This window comes from Pygocentrus nattereri, chromosome 7 (assembly GCF_015220715.1).
Source record: "Pygocentrus nattereri isolate fPygNat1 chromosome 7, fPygNat1.pri, whole genome shotgun sequence".
Taxonomy (NCBI): domain Eukaryota; kingdom Metazoa; phylum Chordata; class Actinopteri; order Characiformes; family Serrasalmidae; genus Pygocentrus; species Pygocentrus nattereri.
Window position 1 is genome coordinate 25,260,315 of NC_051217.1, and position 16,337 is coordinate 25,276,651.

General features: G+C 42.3%; 2 protein-coding genes across 6 annotated transcripts in view; both read right to left on the reverse strand.

Moving 5' to 3' along the window:
- Nucleotides 1-2,098, reverse strand: part of shkbp1 (SH3KBP1 binding protein 1) — a 29,758-nt gene extending 27,660 nt beyond the window's left edge. Inside the window, exon 1 of the mRNA XM_017681695.2 lies at nt 1,908-2,098. Within this exon, the coding sequence (XP_017537184.1) occupies nt 1,908-1,957 (50 nt within the window). The 5' untranslated portion in view covers nt 1,958-2,098. The remainder of the gene's footprint in view (nt 1-1,907) is intronic.
- An 8,897-nt stretch (nt 2,099-10,995) lies between these two features.
- Nucleotides 10,996-16,337, reverse strand: part of LOC108412818 (spectrin beta chain, non-erythrocytic 4) — a 150,380-nt gene continuing 145,038 nt past the window's right edge. For all 5 annotated transcript variants that reach the window (XM_017685043.2, XM_017685042.2, XM_017685041.2 and 2 more), the window contains 2 exons: nt 13,965-14,007; nt 10,996-11,691 (listed from right to left, as the gene is read on the reverse strand). In XM_017685043.2, coding sequence (XP_017540532.1) covers nt 11,455-11,691; nt 13,965-14,007 — 280 coding nt within the window. In that variant the 3' untranslated portion in view covers nt 10,996-11,454. The remainder of the gene's footprint in view (nt 11,692-13,964; nt 14,008-16,337) is intronic.

The following is a 16,337-nucleotide window of genomic DNA, read 5'->3' on the forward strand; positions in this document are numbered from 1 at the left end:
ATAGCAGAACCCTTTTGTTGGCTATACAGAACCTTTTTCAAAAAGGCTCGATATAGAACCATCTACAGCACATTCTCCATCAATTTGACGAACGCTTCATGATGCAAAGAACCCTTTAATCATGCAAAGGGTTCTTTGAGTGTTCATGGTTCATTATAGAACCATTCCCTTTACTAAAGACCCCTTGAAGAACCGTCTTTTTAAAGAGTGCACAGCTCATTTTTCCTCACTTAATCATCTCATTCCCATGCCTTACTAAGTCGTGGCCACAACTTAGGATCTCGTTCCCAAACGTTAATAAGGTGTGGCCACGCATTATTTTTAATTCTACAGGATGTCACTAGCGGGGCTCTATATATCATCACATATTTATTGTTATCCTGATAAATTACGTCCCAATATGAGTATTAGAGTATAATTATTATAATTATTACTGTCTAACTGGATTCGGTGCAGCGCAGTGAGTGAGTTATTATGTTTAAATCATTATGTTCACAGTTTCTGATAATATTAATAACATGTGGATCACTTTGCATTAAAGAGAACGTTCTGAAATATAGGAGGAGAGTTCCGCCCTGTCGCACAGCTCCACCCTGCAAGACGGGCGCAGTCGGAGCACTGAGTACAGTAATGATGGACACTGCTGTCCCACAAGCCAACAGGAGACGGAAAGGGAGGAGCTTCTCGCGTTAGGAAAATTCCAGATAATTGTCGGATGGCGACGCGACAGCGGCTGTGGTGGTGGCGGCAGCAGAAATGGCGTATAAATGTGATTCCGTGTTGTCCTTACTAACGTTTTTAATTTCTTAGCGTTTCTGAAAGAAATCTGTTTGAGAACGCCTTCAGAGTTGGGCTTGCTATGATGCGTGTTGTCATAGCAACGGTTCGTCACTTCCCGTTAGTAAGAACAACGCAGTATGTTAATATTTTGCTTGTCTATTAAAATGATCATAAGCACAAAACACTGAAGGCGAACAGTTTCCATCAGGGAGAACCGAGTGGCTCTGAAATCACTTATTAGACACAAGCAGTTTCAGTTTAAGATTTATTTACAACTTTTCCTAAACTTAGTTTAAGTTTAATATAAACTAGCTTTAAACTCAGGATCACAAATGAGTTTCCTTTACTATATTGATCTGTAGGTCTCTGTTCATAAACATAAACCAGCCCAAACTAATTTACTATAAAATGAAATGGTGTTTGTATAAATTCATAAAAAAGACGCGTCAGTCTCACGATATGTGCATATCTAATATATGTGGACATATTTCTATATTGTGCTCCATTTACACAAAGTTAGGTTAGTTCATCATTTATGTTGAACAGACTCTCCCAAACTTTTACGCTGCTGCTCTGACGTTGAACCGTGTGCTGCACTGGGTCGGTATGACCAACAGGGCAAAACAAGCTCTAAACAAAGTGACCGCTGTGCCCTTGGTGCTCTTGCTTTGCGCTTCTTTCGTTTTGACATGTTACGTTTTTATACACATAGAAACCAAAAGGAACAACAGATTTCTCAAAATGTAGTGAAGGAAAAAGTCAGATATTAGACTTTGAAATGTAGTGGAGTGAAAGTAAAAAGTCACCCAGAACGGAGAAACTTCAGTACAGATACACGAAAAAACTATTTAAGTACAGAAACTAATTACATTTACTTAGTAACTGTCCACCATCGGGCAGGTCTGATTATTACCGAGAATCGTATCGACGATAACGCTACAGACCAATATCGAATCAAAACTGACCTGAGACTCACACTGCAGCTCACAGCTGGTCTAATAACCGTCTTTAGGACCAGGCTGTGAGTTATTAAGAGTGTTTAAAGGGTGAAAAGCCTGTTAAAAAGTGAAAACAGTCCCTGACAGTCAGGAAAACACAGAGAGGACGTGTTAATGAGCGAAACTCGCCTTTTCCCTCCGACGTTTAAATGAATGATGTCTCCAGCCGCTCTCGCCATCCCGGCCCAGGGGTCAGATGCGCATGTTTAAGCAGCGGTTATTCTTAAAAAGAGTTTTTAAATGTAATAAATCCGAATAAAACGAGGACATAAACACAACCGGGACCAGCACCCAGCGCCCACTTCAGTCTTCCGGCTTCAGGCGAGGCTTCCGCTCGCCGCTGCCGCTCGGTCCAGCAGCGGCCCCAAGCGGTCGCGGAGTGGAACTGCAGCCAGAGAGGCGCGCTGGATGACTGCGGGACACCAGGGGGCGCCCGCGAGCAAGTCCCCAATGGACAGAGGCGATTGGAAAAATAGTTGGAATAGTTTCTGATCACTCACCCAGAGCTTTCCCTGTAACTGTAGACGGTAGAGGGACGTATTTCACTGAAAAAGTTAATAAAACCCACCACTGTGTTTCCTTTATTCCACAGGGAGATTCATTCGAATGTAATAAATCTCGTTAGAACGAGATGCAACCATCCCTGGATGGCGATCCCGGAAGGCGCCCATAGATATACAGTATGTGGTTCTACACAGAACCTTTTTGATAAGGGTTTTTGTATAGACACCATGTCAAGCTCCAAAAGCCAGTTTCAGCAACCGAGGATCAGAACGCCAAGGCCCACGCCTTCGGACACTGCCCGATCCACAATGCACCGCACCCCTACTACTGCCCCTCCCATCGGTGGTGGGTCGATGGGAGGGGGGACTCATGTAGCTCCTTCGGGCTGGGCCCGGCCGGAGGTGGGAGGTGTCACAGGCAAGTCCACCGGGGAGGAGACCCCGGGGAAGACCCAGGACACGCTGGCGTGACTATATCGCCCAGCTGGCCTGGGAGCGACTCGGAATCCCTCCCAGGGAGCTAGTGGAAGTGGCTGGGGAAAGGGAGGTCTGGGCTTCATTGCTCAGGATGCTGCCCCCGCGACCCGAACCCCGGAGAAGCGGAAGATGATGGATGGATGGATGGATGGATGGATGGATGGACCATGTCAAGCTTGTATACAGTAGAACTCATTTTCAAAAAGGTTCTATATAGAACCATTTACAGCACATTGTCCATCAATCTGATGAACCACTGCACCATGCAAAGAACACTTTCATCATGCAAAGGGTTTTTGGTTCTGTATAGAACTTCTCTCTATTAAAGAACCCTTAAAGAACCATCTTTTTTTCTATTTTTTCTAAATAGAACCATGAACACTCAGAAAAGCATGTGCATGCATAAATGGTTCTCTGCATGGTGAAGCAGTTCTTCAGGTTGATGAAGAATGTGCTGTATGTGGTTCTAAACAGAACCTTTTTGATAAGGGTTTTTCTATAGACACCATGTCAAGCTTGTATACAGGACAGCCCATTTTCAAAAAGGTTCTATAGGACAGCAGTATGACATAGTAACACTTCTTGAACTGTAAATCTGACACCCTGATATAAACACATCAGATGTTATATGACAGTTTATGACATCTGCTATAACATGTTTATAGCACGGTTATGCAGCAGAGCGCATGTGAAGTGTTACCTCAAATGGCGCCGCCATATTGGGGAGGTCACCATCGCTGCTGGACTGCATTCAGCGCCATTACAGAGCGCCATTTTGAGAAAGATACTGTCCAGAATTCCACTATTTCAGGAATATCACTCTCAGAAAGTGGGATGGGATTATATAATGGAGGGAATGCAGTGATCCACGCTCACGCCTGTGTGATGTTTATGGTTATATATGGTCGTGTGGTCAACATGGCCCAGAGAACCTGCTGATGTGGTTGTTTTTCCTCTGGTTTTATAGGAAGCTGGTTTCATAAATTGTCTATTCAGAGTCTGAACTTTATGCAGTAGTTATTTATTTACAGTGATGGTTAAAGCTTTGTAGCGGTGAGTTACAACATTCCTTAAACCGTGTAGATATTCATCATAGATTAACGTCGGCACCTTGTTACACAAAGCTGAAGTTACCTTCTTATTTTACATCTTCTTGTTTGAATTTGACTACTGTACCATTTAAGGTGGAACGGGAAAACTCGAACAAGAAGCTTGCAGATAGGAAGCTGATGTCGTCCTTCTTACTGTGTTTTGGGGGTTTATTTTATTTTTCTGTGTATTAATATCAGAACTGATTCACTCACTGATGGATTTGCTGATGTGTGATTCTGTTTCTCACAAACAACTCAGTTTTTAATTCCGTCCGGATCAGACAGAATACTGTCCTGCTGGTATGGACGACTAATTATCACGATCAGTTATTAAAGTAATAACAGAAAAGTGCTGGTCTGAGTGGATCAGACACAGCAGTGCTGCTGGAGTTTTTAAACACTGTATCCACTCACTGTCCACTCTATTAGAGACTCCTATCTTGTCGGTCCACCTTGTAGATGTAAAGTCAGAGATGATAGCTCATCTGCTGCTGCACAGTTTGTGTTGGTCATCCTCCAGTCCTTCATCAGTGGTCACAGGACACTGCCCACAGGACGCTGCCCACAGGACGCTGCCCACAGGACGCTGTTGGCTGGGTATTTTTGGTTGGTGGACTATTGTCAGTCCAGCAGCGACACTTCTTCTTCTTTCGGCTGCTCCCTTTAGGGGTTGCCACAGCGGATCATCTGCCTCCATCTTGCCCTATGCATTGCCTCCTCTACTTTCACACCAACCATCTCCATGTCCACCTTAACTACACCCATAAACCTTCTCTGAGGTCTACCTCTTCTCCTTCTACCCGGCAGCTCCATCTCCAACATTCTTTGACCAATATATCCACTATTCCTCCTCAACACATGTCCAAAACATCTCAACCTGGCCTCTCTGGCTTTATCTCCAAACTGCTCCACCTTCACTGTCCCTCTGATCTGCTAATTTCTAATCTTGTCCAGCCTTGTCACTCCCAACAAAAATCTCAGCATCTTCATCTCCGCCACCTCCAGCTCAGCCTCCTGTCTTTTAGACAGAGCCACAGTCTCCAAACCATATATCATAGCAGGACGCACTACTGTCTTGTAAACCTTCCCTTTCACTCTTGTTGCTATCCTTCTGTCACACATCAGCCCTGACACCCTTCTCTACCCACTCCATCCTGCCTGCACCCTCTTCTTCACCTCTTTTCTACACTGTCCATTGCTCTGGATGGTTGACCCAAGATATTTGAAGTCATCCACCTTTACCACCTCTACTCCTTGCATCTTCACCTTTCCACCTGCCTCCCTCTAGTTTAAACACACATGTATTCCATCTTATCTCTACTGACCTTCATTCCTCTCCTCTCCAGTGCAAACCTCCACCTCTCCAGATTCTCTTCCATCTGCTCTCTACTCTCACCACAGATTACAATGTCATCTGCAAACATCATGGTCCATGGAGCCTCCTGCCTGACCTCATCTGTCAACCTGTCCATCACCATTGCAAACAAGAAGGGGCTCAAAGCTGATCCCTGATGTAACCCTACCTTCACCTTGAAACCATTTGTCACTCCAACTGCACACCTCACCACTGTCTCACTATCCTCATACATGTCCTGCACCACCCTAACATACTTTTCAGCTACACCTGACTTCCTCATACAGTACCACAGTTCCTCTCTTGGCCCCCTATCATATGCCTTCTCTAGATCCACAAAGAAACAATGTAGCTCCTTCTGACCTTTTCTGTACTTCTCTACCAACACTCTCAACGCAAAAATTGCATCTGTGGTACTCTTTCTGGGCACGAAACCAAACTGCTGCTCACTGATCTGAACCTCTCGCCTTAGCCTTGCTTCAACAACTCTTTCCTATACCTTCATGGTGTGGCTCATCAACTTTAGCTTAACTGAGAGCTGATTGGCTAGCGTTACTGTCACTGAGAGACGATTGGTTAGTGTTCCTGCTACTGAGTGCTGATTGGTTAGCATTACTGCTACTGAGGGCTGATTGGTTAGCGGTACTGTCACTGAGAGTGGAGTGGTTACTGCTACTGAGAGCTGATTGGTTAGCATTACTGTCACTGAGAGCTGATTGGTTAGCGTTACTGTCACTGAGAACTGATTGGTTAGCGTAACTGTTACTGAGGGCTGATTGGTTAGCGTTACTGTCACTGAGAGCTGATTGGTTAGCGTAACTGTCACTGAGAGCTGATTGGTTAGCATTACTGTCACTGAGAGCTGATTGGTTAGCGTTACTGTCACTGAGAGCTGATTGGTTAGCGTTACTGTCACTGAGAGTGGAGTGGTTACTCCTACTGAGAGCTGATTGGTTAGTGTTATGGCTACTGAGAGCTGATTGGTTAGTGTTTCTGCTACTGAGAGCTGACTGGTTAGTGTTACGGCAACTGAGAGCTGATTGGTTAACATTACTGCTACTGAGAGCTGAATGGTTAGAGTAACTAATACTGAGAGCTGATTGGTTAGCATTACTAGTACTGAGAGCTGATTGGTTAGCGTTACTGCTACTGAGAGCTGCTTGGTCAGCATTACTGGTACTGAGAGCTGATTGGTTAGTGTCACGGCTACTGAGAGCTGATTGGTTAGTGTTACTGCTACTGAGAGCTGATTGGTTAGCGTTCCTGCTACTGAGTGCTGATTGGTTAGTGTTACTGCTACTGAGAGCTGAATGGATAGTATTACTGCTACTGAGAGCTGCTTGGTCAGCATTACTGGTACTGAGAGCTGATTGGTCAGTGTTACTGCTACTGAGAGACGATTGGTTAGTGTTCCTGCTACTGAGTGCTGATTGGTTAGCGTTACTGCTACTGAGGGCTGATTGGTTAGCGTAACTGTTACTGAGGGCTGATTGGTTAGCGTTACTGTCACTGAGGGCTGATTGGTTAGCGTTACTGTCACTGAGAGCTGATTGGTTAGCATTACTGGTAATGAGAGCTGATTGGTTAGTGTTATGGCTACTGAGAGCTGATTGGCCAGCGTTACTGTTACAGAGAGCTCATTGATCAGCGTTACTGCTACTGAGAACTGATTGCTTAACATTACTGCTACTGAGAGCTGATTGGTTAGTGTTACGGCTACTGAGAGCTGATTGGTTAGTGTTACTGCTACTGAGAGCTGATTGGTCAGCGTTACTGTTACTGAGAGCTGATTGGTTAGTGTTACTGCTACTGAGTGCTGATTGGTTAGCGTTACTGTCACTGAGAGCTGAGTGGTTAGCGTTACTGCTACTGAGAGCTGATTGGTTAGTGTTACTGGTACTGAGAGCTGATTGGTTAGCGTTACTGCTACTGAGAGATTATTGGTCAGCGTTACTGCTACTGAGAGCTGATTGGTTAGCGTTACTGTCACTGAGAGCTGAGTGGTTAGCGTTACTGCTACTGAGAGCTGATTGGTTAGTGTTACTGGTACTGAGAGCTGATTGGTTAGCGTTACTGCTACTGAGAGATTATTGGTCAGCGTTACTGCTACTGAGAACTGATTGGTTAGTGTTACTTCTACTGAGAACTGATTGGTTAGAGTAATTACTACTGAGAGCTGATTGGTTAGCATTACTGCTACTGAGAGCTGATTGGTTAGCATTACTGCTACTGAGAGCTGATTGGTTAGCGTTACTGCTATTGAGAGCTGATTGGTTAGAGTTACTGCTACTGAGAGCTGATTGGTCAGAGTTATTGTTACTGATTGTTCGTGTGTTTCTTTTTCAATTATGCGGTAAAAAATTCACTCTAGGTCTTTTGGAAGTTCTACATACATCACTGACTGAATAAAAGCTGCAGCTTAATCACTGGGCTGTTAGAAATGGAAAAATGGAGAATGGTAAGGACGCATTGCATCACAAAAACCCTCTTAAACGTCACATCAATACGAAACCCACTGGCTCTCAAATCTGCAGACACTCAGCAGCTTGTAAGCATATTTTAAAGGACTCATATTATGAATAACTCAGTTTTTATGTTTTTTTTTTATTAAAAGTTTGATGTATTGTTACAGATTCACTCCCCAGTCCATACATTGCATATATGGAAACTAAGCTGCAAAAACCACTTGTTTAAAATTCACTGTTTACTGAGGCAAAATACAGGGCAGCCAATCAGAACACAGATCATTTACATATCAGCCTTTAAGGGGCCAAATCTGACATTTTTCTTCTATTTAATTTTTCCCCCCAAAGCCCATTTATAATGTGTATCAAAAACAGCCATAATTTGCATAATTTAATGACCTCTACGTATCCTGTAGATTAAACAGGCTGTTTTTGTTACTGTGCCTTTTAAGACTGACATATGTAAATAAGCTCTGTTCTGACTGGCTGTACTTCAAGATTTCAGCCCACACTATAATACTCATAATGTCAGGGTGAGTGGGTGGAGCTAAACTGCTGTAGGCTGAATTGACAGATAGATACAGACAGATACTGCAGATTATTTTCCATATGTGGACTGGATTTGTTTTGATATTTTAATAATGTTTATATTCTACCATCAAACACCTGAGGAAGGGAAGAATGTTTTTCCATGATATGGGCCTTTTAAGGCAGAGTAACAAAAACAGCCTATTTAGCTTTGAGACATAGGGAAGTTGGAAATGAGTTATGTAAAAATGAATTATGTTTGTAGTAAATAATACCATACTAGCATAACAATATGGTATATAGTGTAGTGGGTAACACCTCTGCCTTCTACGCTGTAGACTGGGGCTCAGTGTCCCGCCTGGGTAACCACCCTACACTATACCAATAGGAGTCCTTTGGCAAGACTCCCAACACCACCTTCACCTCCCTGTGTAAAATAATCAAACTGTAAGTCACCCTGGATAAGAGCGTCTGCCAAACTGATGTAAATGTAAATAATACCATATACATTGTATAAGTGGACCTCCTGGGGGGAAATGAGAAATGCTGGACATGGGCCCTTTAACACAAACAGGCTTGTTTTATTGCCAGTTATGCTTTCAGTATAATTAAAGCCTACTCAGGTTTATTTAGAGGAAAACTATTAGACTTAAAATTATGTAAATGTAGGACTTATAATAAATGAGTATTCATTTTTTAAAATAAAAGTTTGACATAGTATGTAAACACTGTTACAGATTCACTTCATACAGCCCATACATAGAAACTATGATGTAAAAGTGGCCTGTTTAGAATTTTTTTGTGAAAAACAAAAAAAAAAGAAGCAATACAAGAAAAACACAATATGGGCCCTTTAATACAAATGAACTTGTTTTATTGTCAGTTAGGCTTTGCCTGTAATTATAGGAAAACTATCACACATGTAAATGTAAGTTTATCTTTCTTTCTTTACTGAAAAGTAACAGTTAGTGCGTTTACACGCACTCAATAACCATCATCGGATTTCTGATTATATCTGATTATTCAAGCGGTCATGTGAACAGCACACTGATGTCTTAGATCAGAGTAAGGTCTAGAAATCTGATAAATAGGCTGGATTTCAGCTCAGTAGTCAGATTTCTCAGTGCTGTGAACTATCGCTCTGATTTCTTTCCAATTTCTCAGTCTGAGCACGTGTGGAACAGACGGCGGTCCCGGAAATGAGCACCAGTGGAGCGACACTGAAACAGACTACATGCTTGACGAAATGAAGGATTTGAATATTCTTCATCTTCTAGATGATGTTTGTTCATATTTTCAGGTAAAGTAGTTTGATGTTTTTAAGAAAAAGCCAAAGCATGAGATTTGAGATTTACATTACGTTTATGTCACATCTTCTTTTGTGAGTTTATTGGCTGGCTGTAAAGCAGAAATCTGATTACTGATTACTCATGTAGACCTAGAGTTTCCCTGTTATCTGATTACTCAAGTGCATGTAAACGTGTTGATTAGATTACTGAAAAAATCTGTTTTTCTGCAGTGATTGGATTTTTATGTGCATGTAAACACACTCAGTGAAAATGTTGGTGTCCCCAAACTTCTGACCGACAGTGTGGGCTTCCAGCTGTTACAAAGTGAAAGTACAGGCGAAGCAGTTGCTAAGAAACTGTTTATTCTCTTTTCATGCAGTGCCTTCATACTGCAGAGTGGAGGAACAGAAAACAACTAAAATGCACATTTAAAAACAAATTGCAATGGGATTTCACTCTTCAGCACGTCAGGAGGAAGACAAGGGCCTCAACAGAAAAGCCTGAGTTATCATTACCTGCATTACCTTACCTCGTGTCTTTAACCACACAGCATCACTTCTGCTTTTATTTGGAGCAAACAAGGACTTTAAAGTGCAATTCCACCAAATGTCTCAAAATCCCCCCATAACTCAGTGTGTGAGGTGTAAACGGAGAGATTCAGAGGGGATTGGTGTGAAATGGTTCAGACGTCTTTACAGTGGTGATGATGGGAACCAGGCGTCGCCATGACTACAACACAGATATAGACATTTTATTTACCATCTAGAACCACCAGAGAACATACACGACTCTTCTGAGTTAATATGGAATGTTGTTGATGGGAACAATATTCCATATAATTAATTTCTTACATGTTAAATGGAACATTGTATTTTTACACGTGAGAACCAAATGTTTTTACTCAACAATACAATTCAGCCTTTTCACCATGTATGGATTTTGGGGGCATGTCATTATGTAAATGAGCCTGGCTGAGCACGAGCAGAACAATGGAGGATTTATCATTGCCGTTGTTGGATAAATTCCAATTTTCATTGTGTTTCGGTGGTTCTTACACACATAGATATAGAACATGTTCTAAATGGGATCCCTGGTTCCTATCACCACCACTGAAATCTGAACCATTTCATACCAAACCCCTCTGAATTTCTCCGTTTACACGCTGAGTTGTTCTGATTTTTTTTTGAAAAAAAAAATGGGTGGAATTCCCCTTCAATGCTATGGGCTTTTCTCCAAAATAAAGAGGAAACCATGCAGAGCACATTTGAGGCACGACACACCCTCATACATATAAGCTTCCCTTTATTTGTGAACAGACCATTAGATTCCCAGTTAAAAGTTTTGCTTAACATGCTTTACAATATCATACGGTCAGTCGTGTCGTTGTGGTCTACAAAGTGTCGAGAAGAGAATCGAAAAAGCTTGGAAGAACGAAATAAGTTAATAGTATAAAAACAGCAAAAGAACTGAAAACTAAAAAAAAAAACAAAAAAAAAAAAAACAGACAAACATGCTCCTCTGAGAAAAAAGAAACAAAATTGTAAGAAAATTTTGGCATATTTCCATTCTCTTCAGCTTTAGATCGGATAAGGTTAGATGTGGAGACACACGATATACAAATAGACAGTTTACATGTATAGGATTCGTCTTTCAACAAATTAAAAAATAAATATCATCAGCTACGTCATTGTAACATCTCTCAGAACTTGATTTTCATTTTTATTTATTTATTTTTTAACCTCTCCCTACCGCTCTTTGGCCCATACGCTGGCTGCCGAGTGTCGTTCTCTCCAGCAGCCACCAGGGGGCACTCAACGCTGGTTGAGTCCACAGTCCGGCGGACAGCGAGAGCGCGGTGCGCTCCGTACTGTCAGCGCAGTCACGTCACGTCCGGCTGCCTGATTTCAATCAGGTCCTGTTTTAGAACACTATAAGCTCGGAGGGATAGAGGGCGCTGTAGAGTCAATGCTCATTTCTTCTTGCCTGTTTTCTTCTCTGGTTTCTCGCCCTTGTCTGAGCGTTCGGAGACCCGGTCGGCCCGGTCGGACCTCTCGCCCCTCTCTGAGCCGCCCGCCCTGCTGCCGTCCCGCCGCGTGCCCTCGTCAGTGGATGAGGTAGTAGGATGATGAGGCTGCCCCCACTTGGCAATCTCCTCGTGTTCGTTAATACTTGTGGTGATACTGGCGGTCCATCCCTTAAGATCGTCCTGCAGGATGAGAAGATTATATACTGAGAACTGCTTATACACGGAGAACTCTGATTATACACGGAGAACTGCTTATACACGGAGAACTCTGATTATACACGGAGAACTGCTTATACACTGAGAACTCTGATTATACACTGAGAACTGCTTATACACGGAGAACTCTGATTATACACGGAGAACTGATTATACACGGAGAACTGCTTATACACGGAGAACTCTGATTATACACGGAGAACTGCTTATACACGGAGAACTCTGATTATACACGGAGAACTGCTTATACACTGAGAACTCTGATTATACACTGAGAACTGCTTATACACGGAGAACTCTGATTATACACGGAGAACTGATTATACACGGAGAACTCTGATTATACACAGAGAACTGCTTATACACTGAGAACTCTGATTATACACTGAGAACTGCTTATACACGGAGAACTCTGATTATACACGGAGAACTGATTATACACGGAGAACTCTGATTATACACTGAGAACTGCTTATACACGGAGAACTGATTATACACTGAGAACTGCTTATACACTGAGAACTGCTTATACACTGAGAACTCTGATTATACACTGAGAACTCTGATTATACACTGAGAACTACTTATACACGGAGAACTCTGATTATACACGGAGAACTGCTTATACACGGAGAACTCTGCTTATACACGGAGAACTGCTTATACACGGAGAACTCTGATTATACACGGAGAACTGCTTATACACGGAGAACTCTGATTATACACTGAGAACTGCTTATACACGGAGAACTGCTTATACACTGAGAACTCTGATTATACACTGAGAACTCTGATTATACACTGAGAACTGCTTATACACGGAGAACTGCTTACACACGGAGAACTCTGATTATACATGGAGAACTGCTTATACACGGAGAACTCTGATTATACACTGAGAACTGCTTATACACGGAGAACTCTGATTATACACTGAGAACTGCTTATACACGGAGAACTGCTTATACACTGAGAACTCTGATTATACACTGAGAACTCTGATTATACACTGAGAACTCTGATTATACACTGAGAACTGCTTACACACGGAGAACTCTGATTATACACGGAGAACTGATTATACACGGAGAACTCTGATTATACACAGAGAACTGCTTATACACTGAGAACTCTGATTATACACTGAGAACTGCTTATACACGGAGAACTCTGATTATACACGGAGAACTGATTATACACGGAGAACTCTGATTATACACTGAGAACTGCTTATACACGGAGAACTGATTATACACTGAGAACTGCTTATACACTGAGAACTGCTTATACACTGAGAACTCTGATTATACACTGAGAACTCTGATTATACACTGAGAACTACTTATACACGGAGAACTCTGATTATACACGGAGAACTGCTTATACACGGAGAACTCTGCTTATACACGGAGAACTGCTTATACACGGAGAACTCTGATTATACACGGAGAACTGCTTATACACGGAGAACTCTGATTATACACTGAGAACTGCTTATACACGGAGAACTGCTTATACACTGAGAACTCTGATTATACACTGAGAACTCTGATTATACACTGAGAACTGCTTATACACGGAGAACTGCTTACACACGGAGAACTCTGATTATACATGGAGAACTGCTTATACACGGAGAACTCTGATTATACACTGAGAACTGCTTATACACGGAGAACTCTGATTATACACTGAGAACTGCTTATACACGGAGAACTGCTTATACACTGAGAACTCTGATTATACACTGAGAACTCTGATTATACACTGAGAACTCTGATTATACACTGAGAACTGCTTACACACGGAGAACTCTGATTATACACTGAGAACTCTGATTATACACGGAGAACTGCTTATACACGGAGAACTGATTATACACTGAGAACTGCTTACACATGGAGAACTCTGATTATACACTGAGAACTCTGATTATACACGGAGAACTGCTTATACACGGAGAACTGCTTATACACGGAGAACTCTGATTATACACTGAGAACTGCTTATACACGGAGAACTCTGATTATACACTGAGAACTGCTTATACACTGGGAACTCTGATTATACACTGAGAACTGCTTATACACTGAGAACTGATTATACACGGAGAACTCTGATTATAAACGGAGAACTCTGATTATAAACGGAGAACTCTGATTATATACTCACAACTGATTATACACAGAGCTCTGATTATACACTGAGAACTCTGATTATATAATGTGAAATCTTACCTCATCTTTAGCATGGAACAGGAATTCACTCCCATCTTTAGTTCTAGGATTATAAGAAAGTAAAGTCAGTCATTACCATCAAATACATCAAACTCCTCATATACGTCACGGATCACGAAAACAAAGAACAGGTGCCATCACCTCTAGAGGGCAGCGGCCAGTAATGTGTGTTTATTTAATGTTTGTTAAAGTCAAATTTAGAGGGCCTCAGTTCTGCCTCACTTCTGGTAACTTCACCTAGCTAAGTAGCTAATGTTATTAACATCCATGCTAGTGCTGCCTCGTTTTTGGCAACGCCACCTAGGTAGGTAGCTAATGTTATTAACATGCAAGCTAGTGCTGCTTCGTTTCTGGCAACGTCACATAGCTAGGTAGCTAATGTTATTAACATACAAGCTAGCGCTGCCTCGTTTCAGGCAACGTCACCTAGCTAGGTAGCTAATGTTATCAACAAACAAGCTAGCCCTGCCTCGTTTCTGGCAATGTCACCTAGCTAAGTAGCTAACGTTATTAACATACATGCTAGCGCTGCCTCATTTTTGGCAACGTCACCTTTGTAGGTAGCTAATGTTAATAACATACATGCTAGCGCTGCCTCATTTCAGGCAACGTCACCTAGCTAGGTAGCTAATATTATTAACATACATGCTAGCACTGCCTCATTTCTGGCAATGTCACCTAGCTAGGTAGCTAATGTTATCAACAAACAAGCTAGCCCTGCCTCGTTTCTGGCAATGTCACATAGCTAGGTAGCTAATGTTAATAACATACATGCTAGCGCTGCCTCGTTTCAGGCAACGTCACCTAGCTAGGTAGCTAATATTATTAACATACATGCTAGCACTGCCTCATTTCTGGCAATGTCACCTAGCTAGGTAGCTAATGTTATCAACAAACAAGCTAGCCCTGCCTCGTTTCTGGCAATGTCACATAGCTAGGTAGCTAATGTTAATAACATACATGCTAGTGCTGCCTCGTTTCAGGCAACGTCACCTAGCTAGGTAGCTAATGTTATTAACATACAAGCTAGCGCTGCTTCGTTTCTGGCAACGTCACCTAGCTAAGTAGCTAACGTTATTAACATACAAGCTAGTGCTGCTTCGTTTCTGGCAACGTCACCTAGCTAGGTAGCTAATGTTATCAACAAACAAGCTAGCCCTGCCTCGTTTCTGGCAATGTCACATAGCTAGGTAGCTAATGTTATTAACAAACAAGCTAGCGCTGCCTCGTTTCAGACAATGTCACCTAGCTAGGTAGCTAATGTTATTAACATACAAGCTAGCGCTGCCTCGTTTTCAGACAATGTCACCTAGCTAGGTAGCTAATGTTATTAACATACAAGCTAGCGCTGCCTCGTTTCTGGCAACGTCACCTAGCAAGGTAGCTAATGTTATTAACATACATGCTAGCGCTGCCTCGTTTCAGGCAACGTCACCTAGCTAGGTAGCTAATGTTATTAACATACAAGCTAGCGCTGCCTCGTTTCAGGCAACGTCACCTAGCAAGGTAGCTAATGTTATTAACATACATGCTAGCACTGCCTCGTTTCAGGCAACGTCACCTAGCTAGGTAGCTAATATTATTAACATACATGCTAGCACTGCCTCATTTCTGGTAATGTCACCTAGCTAGGTAGCTAATGTTATCAACAAACAAGCTAGCCCTGCCTTGTTTCTGGCAATGTCACATAGCTAGGTAGCTAATGTTATTAACAAACATACTAGCGCTGCCTCATTTCAGACAATGTCACCTAGCTAGGTAGCTAATGTTATTAACATACAAGCTAGCGCTGCCTCGTTTCTGGCAGCGTCACCTAGCTAGGTAGCTAATGTTATTAACATACATGCTAGCCCTGCCTCGTTTCTGGCAATGTCACATAGCTAGGTAGCTAATGTTATTAACAAACAAGCTAGCGCTGCCTCGTTTCAGACAATGTCACCTAGCTAGGTAGCTAATGTTATTAACATACAAGCTAGCACTGCCTCATTTCTGGCAATGTCACATAGCTAGGTAGCTAATGTTATTAACAAACAAGCTAGCGCTGCCTCGTTTCAGACAATGTCACCTAGCTAGGTAGCTAATGTTATTAACAAACAAGCTAGCGCTGCCTCGTTTCAGACAATGTCACCTAGCTAGGTAGCTAATGTTATTAACATACAAGCTAGCGCTGCTTCGTGTCTGGCAACGTCACCTAGCTAAGTAGCTAACGTTATTAACATACAAGCTAGTGCTGCTTCGTTTCTGGCAACGTCACCTAGCTAGGTAGCTAATGTTATCAACAAACAAGCTAGCCCTGCCTCGTTTCTGGCAATGTCACATAGCTAGGTAGCTAATGTTATTAACAAACAAGCTAGCGCTGCCTCGTTTCAGACA